Source organism: Onychomys torridus, chromosome X (genome assembly GCF_903995425.1).
Source record: "Onychomys torridus chromosome X, mOncTor1.1, whole genome shotgun sequence".
Taxonomy (NCBI): domain Eukaryota; kingdom Metazoa; phylum Chordata; class Mammalia; order Rodentia; family Cricetidae; genus Onychomys; species Onychomys torridus.
The window spans coordinates 75,424,955-75,442,862 of record NC_050466.1 but is presented as its reverse complement, the minus strand read 5'-3'; the positions used below and the strand labels follow the sequence as shown (position 1 = coordinate 75,442,862).

The window sequence follows — 17,908 nt, the reverse complement described above, 5'->3', positions numbered from 1 at the left end:
GATGTTTGTCTTTCTATACTTGGCTTATTTTACTTAGTGTAAGTCCTTTAACTTCATCCATGCTGTTACAAATGACAGAATTTATTTCACTGTGTTTTTTTTTTTACCACATTTTATTTATATACTTTTTTATTTTACTACTAAGTATATCACGTCGCTATTCATGGGATAAAATATCATCTAGTTTTAGTGGTAGGTAATCCTTTTAATATGTCATTGTATTAAAATTGAGAATATTTTGTTAAAATTTTAGTCTATATTCAAAGAGCAGTTTATTCTTTTTATTATGATATATTTGTTTACTTGGAAAGTATAAAGCTTGGTAGAATTAACTTGTAAAGCTATCTGGATTTGTATCTTTCATTGTGGGGAGACTTAAAATTGATGGGAGCAGGTGCTCCCATCACCTAGCAGAGAAGGAAGAGGAAGGATTGTAGGAGCCAGAGGGGTTGGTCAAGAGTACCACAAGAAAATGGCCCACAGAATCAACTAAGTAGGGCTCATAGGGGCTCACAGAGACTGAAGCAGCAAGCATGGAGCCTACATGGGTCTGTGCTAGGTCCTCTACATATATGTTATGGTTGTGTAGCTTGGGGTTCTTGTGGGACTAACAGTGGGAGTGGGCAGGGTTCAGAATCTTTTTCCTGCTCTGAGGACCCCTTTCCTCCTACTGGGTTGCCTTGTCAAATCTTGATACGAGGGTTTGTGCCTAGTATTATTGTAGCTTGTCATTTGTGGTTAGTCGATATCCCTTGGAGGCCTTCTCTTTCCTGAAGGGAAATGGATAAGCTATGAATCTGTAGAAGAGGGATGAGTGCATGGGAGAGAAAACTGCTCTCATGATGAAATGTATGAGAGAAAATAAAAGAAAGAAACTATCATTCCCTTTTTTTATTACAGGTTCATTGTGTTATTTCTCTAGTTGTTCATAATATTCTTTATATTCAATTTTATTTCCACAAAATTTATAGCAATATTCCCTTTAATCCCTAAGGTTAGAAATTAGGCCTTCTTTCTGTTTCTTAAATTAATTTTATCAAAAAGAGTTCTTTTTGCTGCACATAAACACAGTTCTAAATCTTCCTGTCTTGAATTTATTTTCTCTTTTTCATTATTTTCACTATAAAATATCTATTATTTCTCATAATATTAAGATTTTCTTCTTTTTGTAGTTTCCAGTGATAGAAAACTTGGTTATTGATTGGAGATTTTTCTTCTTCTATTTTTTTTCACACCAACACATAATACCAGCATTTCACTCTTTAGAAGTCTAAGTATTTTGTGTTTTTATTTCCATATTTCTCATGGTAGTTTTAATTTTAATTAGATTTATTCTCTGGCCCAATTGTTACATTAGGATGCATATATAATATTTTTTATATTTGTAAACTTGTCAATGTATTCCAGCTATTTATATTTGATTTTATTCCATAGTCTCCAGAAAATTTACATTATAGAAGCTTCATCTGTTTTAATGTGGATTATCTTGCTGTCTTGGAGATGATTTATTGTGCAGTTGATAATAATGTGTATTCTGCTATTATTGTGTAGAACATTGTAGAGATGGCTACTACAGTTCATAAAACTTTAGTGATTTTCAAGTGTCTCTCCTTATTTATCTTTCCAGATACTTAATTTGATATTAGAACTGGGAAACAGTCAGCTATATTTTGTTGAATTATCATTTCATTTTTGTTAGTTCTTGTTTTATTTGTTTTCATGTTGTTGTTTTTTTTTTTTCTCAGACTGGATTATATCTAATGACCATTCATCATGGCTATTTTTCCCTATGGCTGTTGTGCTTTCAAAGCCAGTATTTATTTGGTTCTTGTTTATAAATTTTATTCTTATTTTGCATATCTATTTATGAAGGCATGCTGAAGATCTTCTTTATGCTCCACAAATAAGACAGAGCTTTTGAAATTTCCATATAGACAACTCAATCCCCAGATGCCCATTAAAGTTTGTTCTCAAAATCTTCCCAATGAGCATCACTATCAATGTAAGATGCCTTGTTAAATAACTGCTGTGGAATGATATAAACAGTGATGAGGAATATATGACTTCTTTCTGGGGACTTAGTTATATGTCAGGTCAAATAAATACTAGATTCTATACATAGGTTTGTTTTTAATTTATTTTTCCCAGGGAGCTGCAAGACAGGTGAAATAGTGCCAACACTCTTGGAATTAAATGTGCCTTTCTGAGGAATACCAATCCTGTCAATCTTGGTGGCTCTAAGACTACTAGTTTTCAATGCTGTCTCGAAAAAGAAAACAAAAAAGACTGCTAGTTTTCGTAGCTACCAGTGGCTCCAAGGCCGCTGGTCTTCAAGAGTACTGTGGAGCTGAAAGAAAATGACAAGAAAATATAAAAAGCCTCAAATCTTGCTGTTCTTGTGGAAGTATAGCACTTCAGAGATTATAAACTTTCGTTAATTTTTTGATTTCAGCAAAGAGAATATTCAAACTGTTAGCCAGAATTTGTTTTTTTGTAGAGGATGGATTTCTAGAATCATCATAGTGTATTTTCAAATACTGAATAAATTAAGTCATGAACAGAAATTTAGGTAAAATAATGGTGTGATTAGAGCATAAAGGAATGCAAGACATGGTAACTCTGCCTTAAATATATGTGTGGGTACCAGAGGAAAATATCCTTTTACAACCTATGTTGCATCTTTGATATAAGGTATAGTCCATATGTTTTAAGATTAGTAGCTTCCAAGTGCTTTAAGAAGAAAAGTACTATTGGCATATTGATTATTCTTATTCATGTGGCAGCTTTAGAGAATGACCAAAGGGGAGTTGTAAAAAATGTGTGACCAAATGGCAGGTTCTGAAAAGAAGCTTTCAGACTATGTTTTTCATTATTACATTTGAAATCAAAACTTCAAACTACTAGTTTCAGTTAATTTGCAGAAATAACTTTGTATAAATCTAATATATATGCATATATATACATACATATATGACAAAATACATATGCTTAACATATATATAATAATTTAATTTCTAACATTCTACATATATATTACAAACAGAATACTGTCTGGTATATAATTTTATCTTTTCCACATATAATAAAATTATACTCAATGTTTATCTAAAAAGACACTTAATTTCTTTCTTCCTACTTTATGAACCTCAAGTAGCCAGTGTAGCTACTTTAGAGAAAAGGCTTAATTTCAAATATTAATTATAATTATAATGTATCTATGGTCCAGTAAAGGGCATGTTTAAAACAGGACTTTTTAGCGTTTAAAATGTTTATTTAATAATTTTTAAATTATTAGATTTCCCACTTGAAATAGTTTCAAGTATTAAATAGCCAAATCAGCTAGGCTCAAACACGATTTCACTTCTCTATTGAATTCATGTACTTTTAGCTCAGCCAAGCACAAAACAGCTAATGCTGTCACATTTGAAAAGCTTTTATGCTGAATTTGACACAAAAGCAATCACAGAGCAGACAAAAAAGGAATTTCTCTTTCAAATACTAAAAGGAAAAAAAAAATGAAATCTATGAGCCTGGCCACTATAAAAAGAAAGTTCTAAATGACCAAGAAATACTTTTTTTTCCAAAGAACTTATTGCTAAGTTTGGACCAATCTTAGCCTAGTGAACAGGGTACAAACTAAAACAAGATTATACCAAATAAATACTAAGATGAAGAGTGATTGACAGTTCAGGTGCCAATGACATACTTCTTTTGAAAGTTCTAAATGGCATCATCACTCATAGGATTCTGTTATGGCTTATTGTTATGGATTTTGATTAGTGTCGAATCTTGTATGATTTTTTTCCTATAATATCTGTCTTTTTTAAAAGGGCATTTTTAAACCAACTTTAAGAACATCGGGGGTTGGGTATTTTGCTCAGTGGTAGAGCGCTTGTCCTGAGTTTGGTCCTTAGTTCCGGAAAAAAAAAAAATCAAAAACGAAAACAAACAAACAAACAAACAAACAAACAAAAAACGGATAAAGAGATGTGGTTAATAAAATAATCTGCATTCCAGATGCACATCATTGTTCCAGAAAATTATTGGTTTATACGGCACAGAGAGAATGTACATATAGAATATGGATAGTTTTTCATGACCTGCTAATGAGTAATTCAAAGACTAGATAGTCTGCAGTCTGTATTTATACCAAACGAGTGTCTCACCCTATCCTGACTACTATGTTTTTAGGATGGGCTTTCCAAGATTCCATCTCATAAGGGATTTCTACTATGTGAATGAAGTATTATTTATAGAGTTACTTCCCATTAGTTTCTCTAAGCAAGAAGTAGAGAGTTTCAAAAATATCAAACCAGAAAGATAAGAGTTAAAGATGAAACTTAGTGAAATGCTATGAAGAATTAAAATGATAAAGAGTAAAAATTATAAAATGATGAAAATCAGGCAATGACACTAAACTGAAAATTCAAATTTTAAAGAATTATAGATATTTCTAATGATATTAAAATATGTGTAGATAATAATTAGAAGGGGTTTGAGATGATGAGTTAAGCTTAAAAATCATTAATATATCCAGATTGCTAGGAATCCAGATCGGTAGAATTCAAGTATGGTGATTGATTTAAAATATTAAAAAGGCCGTAGAGTTGTGTTAGCATTTGAAACCAATCACTACTATTTATTAAGGTTAGACTGAGTCATCATCAGGTATGAGGGAACAAGGAAGCCTTACTGCTATAACTAAAGGTCTCCAACTCTGATGGGGGCCTTGCCATGTTAGTAGGTAATCTTGGCAATCATAGGCACACAAATGTAGCAATAATTTGTGAGGAGGAAGATTCAGGTCAGATTATCCAGTGTCTTCTCCTATGTATTTCTAAAGGAATTGTAAGTAATGAGCTTGCCAACACTACTCACCAGTGAGAATACATTTAGCCATGAAAAGCAGATATCTCTATTATTCATTCCCCAACTTTGCAAAGAATTAAAAATAGTAGTTTCATCTAAAAGGAATATAATTTGAAATTATCTTTTTTCCTAGAAGACAATACTGTGAAAATGTTCTCATATTACACTATTTAATTACTTCCTTTTTAAGCCAACAGGCTGATTTATGATATAAACTTGTCAATTGACAATTACTATTGTTTTTTTTTTCAGAGCTTCATGATGTTTTATCAATTTGTTTTATTCTTACATACAGTGGGTAGAAGAGAAAATTTGTGTGGTCATTCACATTAATAATTTCTATAAATTCCCATCCTGCATCCCTATTCCTAAAAAAATGAAGTTACTGAATCTCATCAGCCTTCAGTTTTCTGTATATAATTAAAAGAGAACAATTTTCATAAGCAACGGATGAGAGAACCAATAAAAGAATGCATGCAAAATGACTAACACTATCTTTAGCATACAACAAACACTCAACAATAGTATTTGTTTAGAGTTAACGCATACTATCTAGGAGAAAAAGACAAAGTAATTATAATAAAATCCTGTGTTGTTTTAGATGTTTTAAAACACATAATTAGACTGTCTTGCTTTCTTCTTCCATATTTCTTTTTCTTTTCTTCTCCTATGTGAAGTTATGTACACTTCTAGCAGCTATGTACTACACCTTAATTCTTGACACCCCCTTAGGATTTTCTCAGGGTAAGATTACTTTTTTTGCCAACTTTTAGACTTTTCTTTATTCAAATATAGCACTAGCTCTCATTTTCCTTTTTTAAACATCTATCTCTTCTTGATAATTTTGTATTCATTAATTTCTTTTGTTTAAAATCTGTGAAATTCATAGTATACTAACTTCATGGAAACTATACCAGAGCCTAGCATAATCATCATCAGAGAGCAACTGATGGGAACAGATACAGAGACCCATACCCAAACATTAGGCAGAATTCTCAGAACCCAGCTGAGAAGGAGGAAGAAGGATTGTAGGAGCCAGAGGGGTCAAGAGTACCACAGGAAAATGGTTCACAAGGGGCTCACAGAGCCTGAACTGAGAACCAGTGAGCTTGATTGTGGCTGACCTAGGTCCTTTGCATATATGTTATGGTTGTTTAGCTTGGTGTTCCTGTGGGACACTAAACAGTGGGAGCTGAGGGAGGTCTTTGACTCTTTTGCCTGCATTCGAGACCCTTTTTCCTGCTGTGTTGCCTCATCGAGCCTTAATATGAGGGGATATGCCTATTCTTATGGCAACATAATGTGCTATGTTTGTTAATTTTTCTGGGAGGCCTGCCCTTTTCTGAAGGGAAATAGAGGAGTAGATCTGGGGGAAAGGGGAAGCTGAGGAGGGGAACTGTGAGGATTGAGGGAGTAAAACCTGTGGTCAGAATGTAATATATGAAAGAATAATAAAAAAGAAATGATCATTCAAAATTAACCATGTGTATTGCATTTCCAATAGGCTAGGAATTAGGAAAATAATTATTAGAAATTACTTATGCATCTGTGCCAGGTAATTCCTAATGACAGAGGTAATGATGTGTCTTAAAATCCTACATGGCCTTATATAATTCTGGGTATATGTGAAGATCTTATCTTCATACCAGCTTAGATCCTTTAACAATATGGCTATGATGAAGATTGGCTAAAAGTTTATAAATTCCACTTAGTCTCCCTGAAATTAACTGGGGAAAAGTTCTGGTCAATGAGACATGGTAGAATTCCTAGCTCTGGCTATTAAACTCCATGGACTGAATAAGTACATTCTCAGAGAGAGGCCTTAGAGTAAGCACATGTTTAACAAGATAGTATAATACCTGGAAAAGCTTATCCTGAAGTAACCATTTTGATAGAGCTTATAAGATATATCAGAATCAAATAAATTGCTATTAATTTCATTCATTGTATTATGCTGTTAATATTTTAAGATTTATTTCTCAATGCAACTTAATATAATATAAACAGATTGCTTTGGGGATGAGCTATTTCAGAAATGGAAAAAGTATCTAAGAAAATGATATGGTTTTTCTTCTTAGATGATATAACTCATGCCATTCCATATCTTTGTTTACTAGAAAGCCTTTTCTGCCAGGTAAAAAAAAAAGTAGAGAGTTTTGGGTTTAGTACTCAATCACAATCACTACTGCATTATTTCATTGCTTACAATCTCTTAACAGTATCTACTGTTTAGCATTTAATGTCTCAGATGGCCTATAAATGCAACATTTGAAAATATCAAATATATGTAAAATATCATGGTGGTACTTGATAAAATTAATATACTTTATTCCTTTGCCATTTTCTTTTAGCCTAGAGAGTACTGAAGTATCAAGTAGAACGTTATTTCTAATATTTTAAGAGGAAAAAGTGAAAGAATAGGAGACATAGACAATGCTGTGCTAACCTCTGAGAATGGAAAAGAAAGTGAGAGTACATGTTCCGCCTCTGATACCCACTCATTGCCTTCTCCAGTTAGAGCTCTCTGTAAGGTAAGGTGTGGGGAAGGGATAGATTTATTACTTTTTCTAGAGAGAAATTGGTGGCAAATGTTACGTTAACTTCATAATATTACAGAAGTGTGGTATGCTATATCATTTTTGAAATGCTCTTAAAATAATGTTTCAGTGTAAAACACAGCCCATGGGTGGGAAATAGCTCACTTAATAGAGTGCTTGTCTAGCATTCAGGAAGTGTTTAGTTCAATCCCTAGTAGAAATTTAGCTTGGTGGCATGGTACATGCCTGTAATTTAAGCTCCCAGGAGGAATGTTTTGGAGGATCAGGAAGGAAGGCAAGAATAGGCTACTTAAGAGCCTGTTTCAACAAAGCAAAACAAAAACTAACACACCATGTGCATACTATAAGATGAAAATTAACTAAAGTTGTAACAGGCTATCAGTTTTCCTCTAACCTCTATTATGTCTCAAAATTTTGAGCATGTAGATGTGGTGGCATTAACCTGTAATCCCATCTTGAAGGGTGATTTTGAGTAAGAAAGCAAACAAATTCCACTAATCATTTTGTTTAAATGTAATTTTCCATTAAAGACATTAACTTTTAATCCATGGCATGACTATATTTGCTATAAGAAGTATTTTTTTAAAAGATGTTAGACACTAACCTTGGTTTCTGTGATCTTCTTTTGGATTTCATCCATCGTGTGAGGACCCTCTTTCCATGAGTCAAGCTTGGCTTTGGCCTGTCCCATGACCTGTTCAGCTTTTTCCTTCGTTTCTAGCCATTGCGTTGAATCTTTTAACATTTCGTTCAACTGCTGTCTCCGGTTCTGAAGGTGTTCCTGTACCTCATCCCACTGATTCTGAATTCTTTCAACTGGCATAAAAGGAAAAATAAATAGTAGTAAATAGTACTCTAGAGAAGACAGATGGAATTTATTATAATATTCAAAGTGCCATGAGTATGATAATTGATAAATTACTTGCTTTTTCATTTGGAAAATTTGATTTTTTATTAAATTATCATCATGAAAGTAATCTAGAATATTGGTGTTATGTGTAGAACTATAACTTTAATCTTAGTTACAAAGAATAAATTACTATACGTTTTTGCCTATTTTTAATCCAATCATTGATAAAGTAATATATAAAATTCTTTCCATAAAATGTTATATTAGAGGCATTTTAAAATTTAGAACCACATTAAAATATAAAAGGTAATAAGCACAAATAGTATATTATTATTATTAACTAAATACAATTAGATGAATACCAGAAAGGAAAAAGAATCACACTCATTGTGAACAGAAAATATGGAGAGTATAACCTTTACAAAAGGACTCATAAGGCCCTAGAGAACTTGTGAATTTTTCAAGTATATTCAAAATACTATTTGTCTTGTAATTCTGTTTCCATATATACAGTCAAAAGAAACACATATTTATTTATATTTACCAAAAGACTCATACTTTCCACTCCTCTTAAAACCATATAAACAAATTTCCATCTACCTGTGTGTGGTAATATTTTATTTGTGCACCCCAATAAAGCTTATCTGGGGATAAGAGGAAAAAGCCAGCCACTATATTAAACATAGAGGTCAGGTAGTGGTAGCACAAACCTTTAATCCTAGCAGTTAGGAGGCAGAGATTCATCTGGATCTCTGTGAGTTCAAGGCCACACTGGGAACAGAGCCAGGCATAGTGGCACATGCCTTTAATCCCAGTGCTAGTTAACCATAGAGGTCTGGTGGTTTGCACAGACAGACAAGAAGTGATGTAGCTAGACAGAAAAAGGAATGATGTAGCTGGGCAGAAAGAGGAAGTAAGATGGCAGGTCACAGAAAGGTATATAGGTGTGAATATATAGAAAGTAGCTATCTTTTGGGCTGAGGATTTTCTAGCTGTAGGAACTTGTGACTTGGCTTGTTCTATTCCTCTGATCTCTTACTTTTCACCCCAATATCTGGCTCTGGGTTTTTTATTAATAAGACCTTCCTAAGATTTGTGTTACACCTATGTCTGTCTGTCTATCTGTCTATCTGTCTATCTGTCTATCTATCTATCTATCTATCTATCTATTTATCTGTCTGTCTGCCATCTATCTGTTTATCTATACATTATCCATCTATCTGTCTATGATTTTGTGATATATATGGAGGAGTGAGAGCTTTGTATCTATTTGTAACAATATGGATAGATCTCAAAAATATAATATTGAGGGGTGCTAAGGTCAGTTACAATTGAGTATATATTGAAATACTGTTTGATTAAATGTAAGACAAAAACTCAGGAAAAAAAAGTAGAAGATTTTAGGACTCAGTATAGTGGTTGCCCTTGTTTGATTGGTGGTTACTATAATTCATATGAAGGGCTCTGACAGGTTTCTCATAATATTCTGTTTCTAGATATGTGCCATATTTACACAGGTATATTCAGTTTGTGACAGCTAACCAATTTAGATGTTTATGCTAAGTGTAATTTTTGTTATATATTGAAATTGAAGCATTATTTAACTTATATATAATTTAGGTGTTCATCTTTTTTCAAAATTGGTACAACATGTATTATATATATATATATCAGTTTGCTAAACTTACAACATAATTTAACATTTAGAAGCCTGCAGATGCTGCTCAGTGGCCAAAAGCTTGCCTATCATACAGGAGATCTTAGCCTGATCCTCAGCACTACAAAAGGAGAATATTTTAAAAATATTTACTGTACAGTGAACTAGAATAGATTCTCCATAACACACTAGAATATTGAGCAATAAGTTGTTTACCTGTTGGGTAAAAATGCTGAGCAATGCAGTTGAGGAATTGACAGTAATCAGTGTGGAAGACCATGCACACCCATATGGAGAAAAGTTTAGAAGCATTATAGATATTTCATTCTGTCAAGAGATCTGATCCCTCATGTTCCTATTTCTGCATGACCCCAATCCACCCATCTGAGCACAACCCCCCTTGAGCCCTACTTATTACCTAACCTCTCTGGATTTGTGGATTGCAGCATGGTTAATCTTTATTTTAAACCTACTTTACACTTATAAGTGAGTATCTACTATATTTTAGATGAGGAGAGTACTGAAAGAGACAACAAGAAAGGGAGAGTCATTTGGGGGAGAGGTAGAAACATGGTATAAGGGAAATTCCCAGGAATCTACAAGGATGACTTCAGCTAAGATTTCAAGCAATAGGGGATACATAGACTGAAATGACCATCTCCTGTGACCACACAAGACTTTCATTGGAGGAATTAGAGCACCAGCTCAGCCACATTACATTCAATCTTTCCTGCCTACAGGATGTGCTGGGTAAGGGTGGCACAAAGATTATAGGACTGACCAACCAATAACTGTTCCAGCCTCAGACCCAGCCATGAGGGTGAACATATCCCTGACATTGCCTGGAGCACCAGAACTCAGAGGCTGGATGGCACAGAAACAGTATAGAGCCAAATATGACTGATGAAAAAAACATCAATGTAATGATGCTTAATGATATTCATAGATAGATGCCCAACTGTCATCAGAGAGGCTTCATCCAGTAATTGATGGAAAAAGATGAAGACACACAGTCAAGCCAAGGCCAAGGTCAGGGAATCCTGCTGAAGAGAGAAAGAAAGGATTGTAGGAGCCAAAGGTGTCAAGAACATGACAAGAGAAAACACAGATAAATTAAACTGGGCTCATAGGGGCTCAAAGAGACTGAACCAATGACCAAGGAGCCTGCATGGGACTGACATAGGTGCTGTGAACACATATTACACATGTATAACTTGGTCTTCTTCTTCTTCTTCTTTTTTTTTTTTTTTTTTTTTTTTTTTTTGGAGCTGAGGATCAAACCCAGGGCCTTGCGCTTGCTAGGCAAGCGCTCTACCACTGAGCTAAATCCCCAACCCCAACTTGGTCTTCTTGTGGGACTCCTAACAGTGGGAGTAGGGACTGTCTTTTGCTGGCTTTTGGAATCTTATTCCTCATATTGGGTTGCCTTTCTCAGCCTTAATACAAGAAGGAGTTACTTAGTCTTACTGCAACTTGATATGCTCTGTTTTGTTGATATCCATCCAGATCTTTTCAGAATAGAAATGGAGGAGGAGAGGATTGGGGTTGGGGGAGGGACTGGAAGGAGAGAAGGGAGGGGAAACTGCATCAGAATGTAAATTAAATGAATAAATAAATTACAAAATAAAAAGAAAGAAGGCATACAATCTAAAGATCATCAAACTGAAGCTGTTATCTTGGAAAGGGTTCAGTGTTGTAGTTGGACAGCATGCAGACCTAGTAGTAACTGTCCATAATGGGCATCAATTCAAATTACAGAATTTTATCACACTTGCAACATTTTCCCCATGAGATTGATTGATCAAAGATGTATTATGACAGTGCACTTGGTCAGTAGAGCCCATACTGTTAGATTTACATTTACATCAGATTCCACTGGCATACAAAAGTGAAATAATAATAAAATATATGCACATAAACCCAGACAATCTGTGCATGTTTGTAATTGAAAAGCAACTCAGATACACACATTTTTTCTCATGGATGTCCATTGCAGAAAGCTTCTCAACTGATTTACACAGTAAATAGATGTTGGATAATGAAGGGAAGTAAATAACCAAAGCTACGACACAAGATGACAGACTGGGACACAGCATGTGTGCTGATTTACAGGTCTCTAGAAGTGTCAAATTGGAAACCCAGTAATCATGCTAAGAATCACAATATTGCAGAAAAAGGAACAGTTCAGTTGATTAAGTACTAACCAATTCTTCACTTTAAGTTTTTGAAGAGCTATGTTTGATTATCGATACACATTTTTGGCTAAAATATATTCCTACATCTTTTACAGGAAGGACTGTTATTTTTTAAAGAAAGAAATGATTGCTGTTTTGAACACACAGTGCTACTGAACAAAGAATAGCAATTTCAGTACTGGTTATAGCCTGAGAGTTAGGAGTTGCTGCTTTTGAATTTTAGAAAGTAACCTTGATTTTTAGTGTGTCCTGGATTAAAACACTAGTTTTGTAATACAATAGCAAATTTTAATTGAAAAAGTTAATTTCCTAGACAAACTTCAGCTTTTTCAAGTGCAGAAGTAAAACATAGGCACAAGTTTATAGTGATGGTTAAACTTGGTGATGTACACAAGCATAAAGGTCCATGTTAGGCTCCTTTTTTACATGAGAAAGACTAAACAACAGATTTAGTCTTTAGCATACATCTATGATCTGCTAGTGGTACACACTGTGGATCTTAATGATTCCACAGAGGATTCAAGTATTCCAAGTAGAAAATGCCAAACTTCAACATTTACACTGGAAGCAAATCTGAGTTCACATGAGCAAGTAAAGACAACAGGTATGATCAACTGTGAGGAGATAAAAAGAAAAATCATCCCAACTACAGTCAAGACAATGAACTCTGAAGAATCTTCTTGTGGTTAGGAAAACATGGGGTCTCCCAAACTGTCTCCTGGGGGAATAAAACAACAAAAAATATTGCCATTACTATACTCTAGTACTGAGCTTGATACAACTATACCAAGCTATATAATGTTTAACCTTCAAAAACTTCAAACGAACTAAGGCCAAGTCAAAATGATATCAACCAAAATTATAGATGATATTGATATATGTCCCTCTGGTTTCCAAGAAGCAATTAGATGTGATTTTGTGGAGGATCTATCAATATGTAAGCTTTGGGAAATGAAATCTCAACACAAATTCATGAAGAAGAGGAGCAGGCATATATGATAACCATATAGCTGGTGTCAAAGTGGATTTATTCCTTTTAGGAAGAAGAGAGGAGGAATGTGGTTGCAGTGAAAATAAGGTGTAAAATACCCATGCTAAAATATATCAGAAGCTAAAGAAAAGGAAATCATGGGGACATGATGAAGTCCTAGCCACCATTATTAAGTAGACTCTCTGCTTTTCCTCATATTTCCAAATATCTACATTGCAGGGATAACTGAACATTTAAATCCTCAGAAGATAGAAACAAAATAAATGATTTAATTAAAAATGGTCAGAACATCAACAAAACATTTAACATTTGTTTGGAACATGGAAATCATTAATTTACTGTTATTTGTATACTAAGTATATTGTAATATAGTGATAATAACAAAAAAGATCAGTAATATACAAAGTTGAAAGAAATAATGGTTACAATTTATTATCAGTATCATGTCTATAACTTGCTCTCAATTATAGGGGTGAAGATGGGCAATTACCTACTTATGTAATTTTTCTCCAGGCTTCTTAAATTCTGATGAAACAAGGAGCAAGCATATTGCCCCAGGGCTCTTTCCAGCTGTAACAAGCTGTGACATGCGTGTCTCTTGATGCTTCTGTTCAGAGATTGGGGATTGTGAAAAATTTAGCCAACACTGTGATTTCATGTGCAAACAGCACATTAAGAGCCATAGTATTTCCCTAGATGGTCATTACTCATGTTTCACCTTGGAAATCCTATGGTCACATGCTCAGTCATGTGGAAAGTCAGATAAAGGAAGCTTAAGCCACCTTAAAAACTGTTGTCTTTTTCTGGATTGATGGTGTTTTCCTCTGTGCATCAAACCTCATCAAGTGGAATACATAAATGTATGTTAAACAAAAGCTAGCATAGACAAAAGAAATGTCATTGAATAATGACCTGTAGATAAAGAAATATATGTTGTATTTAAGGAAAAGTGAATTTATATCACAGAATTATTTTAGAATGTATCAGAAAATAATAAGCATTGTGGGTAAACAAAGAGATAAAGTGATAAAAAAAGAAACTGGCTCTGGACTCTAAATGATGTGTTCTTGGATAGCCATTGCAATGCTTTCAGTTTGCTTTCCCTTTTAAAACATTTCAAAGTATTGAATTATTAAGCAAAACGTTCTTCCACAGCAAAACAGCATACTACTTAACCAGTTGTAGAATTTGTCAACACCTTCTTCAGAAAAAGCAAGTTGAAAAGGTATTAAATAGGATTTATATGAATACACTGGCAAAATGTTTTGTTTAAAATTGCACCTTGTGTGCATGGAGTGGATCTAGATGTAGACTACAGGCTGGTCTCTTCATTTTCCAATCAACAGGCTAGAAAAGAATGGGTGATAATTTTAAAAGTATGGTAAATAGTCCTATCAAGAAGATAATGAGTAAGTCTTCCAATGAAGGTTTATTGTCCTATTCTGCTTATTAATCATATGAAATTTCTCATTATGAAAGGTGATTTTCAAAATTGGGAGACTTTTAGTTTACAGGAAAGCCTGAAGCTGGGGGAAGAAACTTATAAGTACTTGGAAATACCCATGTGTTAAATGTTTCATCTCCAGCTTGACACTGTTAAGGGGGTCTAGAAATCTTTAACAGGCATGCCATAGGCTTTGGATAATTGATGATGAGCCATAGGAAAGGATTGTAGATCTTTCCTCCACTGTCCTTTTCTTCCTGACCACAAGATGATGAGTGGCTTTGTATCTGTGTGTTTTCTGCCATGGTGTGCTCCACTAGATACAAAAACACAAAGAGGCCTACCAAAGTATGGATTTGAGCTGCCAAAAGATGACCTTTCTCCAGAATTTATTGCAGAGGCAGAAAGCTGATTAATAAAATAATTAAAATATTTCAGTTTATTTTCCTAGGTCACATGCAAGGCACAGAAATAAAACTATCTAGATTTGTTATAAACACGGTGTATTGTTGGATAATCCATCTGTCCAATAACCCAGTGATTGCCTAATTAGGCATCAAATATAGCAAATAAAATGTTAGCAGACTAAAAAGGTATAGAAAGAGTTCATTACAGCACAGTTAGAGTCCCATTACAATTCCAGCACCACAGATTTATTAACATGCCAACACACATGCAATGTACATAACAGCACCTATCCATCACAGCAAATTTTCACCAAGTTTATGCATTCATTAATAGAATTTTTCCCCTTAATGCACACATAACTTCATTTATAAAACCTACTCTCCAACTTCTTTAATGAATGAAAAGACAAATGATACCAGAAAAGTGATGTGAGCTCACTATCACGGTTATGTGAACACTTCACAGATTCTCCATTCAAGTTAAACAATAAAAATAAAGGAACTATAATTCCTGAACACAAGCTCTCACTAAAATAGAAAAATCATCTATATGTGTTGTTCCTCACCTCTTTCTCTTCAGATTGAAATGCCCCTCTGTCCCATGCTTGGATACATTCTTATACTCTATTTTCTTTTCTTTTTAAAATTTAATTAACATATTTTCTTTTATTTTACATTCCTACCACAGTTTCCCCTCCCTTCTCTTTTCCAGTTGCCTCTCCCTGCCTCCCATTTACCCACTCTATTTTCTAGTCTTTCTATTTCTTTTGCTGGCAGCTACTGTATTTCAATCCTTTCTGTATCTTTAATCTCAGTCTAGAACACATTTACTTCTATTGTGTAAAAGAAAATAACATGAATCAAACAATCAACATACTCCATAGTTTTTCCTTTCCCTCCCATCCACCTGGCAAACCCTGTATTTCTCTTCCACAGAACAGTACTTTATACACAGTGCTGCTTAAAAGATGGCTTGGAACACAGCAACATTTTTTATATATATTTATAAGCTTGATGTCATTTTGCAATCTCAGGCTTTCCCCTCGATTTCCCAAATCAGGACCTTCATTTTAAACAAGATTACTTAGGTGATTTAATATATATGCGAAAGTTTGAGAAGCACTAGTCTCGACCCACAGTTTCCACAGTCATATCTCAGGTGATATTTCCAACCCAATGCAAATTGATTTTTGGCACTGAAATTACTTTTGCAGATGGTAGCAGCAACCTTCAAGTTGTTGCAACATTGGAGCCTGTACAGTGAGTATTGATTTTCCCAAAGTGCCCTTTATTATGTGTCATTACTGACAAAAGCTTCCCAAGTCTCCTCCTTTGAGAATAGAGCCGTGCTTTCATTTTCTTCTAATACTTTGTCCACTTCTCATATTGTTCTGTCCACCTCTTAAATATTGCTATTCATTCTCCCCGGTGAATTCATCTATATATTCTTCTTCATCTAAGGGGAATTCATGCAAATCTCTCTATTAAACTATCTCCTGAGGTCCACAGAGCCAAACACCTACTAAATCACGTTGAAAGTGTCTACATATCCAAAATCTAGCATACTACCTTCACCCTTCCTTTGTCTAACTACTGACACATCTGTTTCTCTATCTAGTCATTTAAGGGAAAATGTACAAACCATCCTCAATTCCACTTACCTCCTGTCTTTCAACAAAGAATATGCCAAGTCATACAACCTTTCAACCTCTTTAATTGCTCTTCTAACCTCTCTATCATCTGACTACCTCTTTCTTGTGCTGCTTTAATTAAAAACCCCCCATTGCTTTCTCTAATTGTTAGATCATAAGCTTCTCTACACATTTGAATTACCTGGGGTACTTTTAAAAAATACCAGTGTCTGGGACCTAGTCTCAGAGGTCTTGAATTAAGTGGGTTGGGGTGGAATCAAGACAACAGCATTTTTAAAAGCTCCCTGAAGTGATTCTACTATGTAGCCAAAAATGCAAATTATTAATCTAATACTAGCCTTTTGTACTTTTTATCCATCTTCATTACTTTGGTCAAAGAAACCTTTTAAAGATAAAAATCTATTTCTGTCTGTCATCGTGTCTAAAATTCAATTCACTTTACACCCCCTGTACTTTCTAGATATAATTAAAATGACACACTGGCTTACAAGACCTTTGAAGAAGGAGACTTTATTTACTTTTTGTAGTTTCTTACCTTCTGATGCTTGACATAAAGCCCATTCTCAAGTGGGATAGACACATTGGATTTTTCAGCATATATTATGTGACCTAAACACTTCACCAGTGTTTGTGTTCTGTTTATTCAGAAATTTCCCTACTTTTTTCTGGTGGGACTGTCTGCTCCAGCATCACTGTCATTAGTCAATTGTCTTCCTGACCATTTCCTTTGACTAAACCCAAGGTTGATACCACTCTGCCTTTTGAGTTTCTTAATCACTTTCTTTTTGTTTGCTTCCTTTACCCCTGAAAACACTGATTGTACTCTTTAATAATTGTCTACTTAGTGTCTATCTTACCCATCAAACGATAATTACCTGATGATGGGCAACACATTTATGTACTTAGGAGAAATCACAAGTATGGCAGATAAGAGGAGATTTTAAAAATGTATAGAAAAGACAGATATCTTATGTGAATCATCAATAAATTGTTACTGTAAAAGCAAAAATTCTCAAAGACATATATAATATTGAAGACAGTTACATATATGTAATCAGTTCCATGAAAATAAAATTTACATTCAAATAATTTGTCAAAATAGGATTTCTTTATTAAGGGGACATGAACCGACGGAAGTGTAACCCAATTCATCAAATTCTCTTCTGCAAAAACAAATTACTGGGTTACATGTAGAGATCAACCTGTTATTTAAGGCAAAGATAGTATCATCAATTCCAAAATATATTTTAGTGTAAAGCAGTAAATGAAAGGTTAAAAAGTGAAA

The 17,908-nt window shown here is 34.1% G+C and overlaps 1 protein-coding gene across 4 annotated transcripts in view; it reads right to left on the bottom strand.

Annotated features, from left to right (window-relative positions):
• Dmd (dystrophin) overlaps positions 1-17,908 on the bottom strand; it is a 1,920,150-nt gene that overhangs the window by 538,360 nt on the left and 1,363,882 nt on the right. For all 4 annotated transcript variants that reach the window (XM_036174407.1, XM_036174408.1, XM_036174405.1 and 1 more), the window contains one exon: positions 8,032-8,243. In XM_036174407.1, coding sequence (XP_036030300.1) covers positions 8,032-8,243 — 212 coding nt within the window. The remainder of the gene's footprint in view (positions 1-8,031; positions 8,244-17,908) is intronic.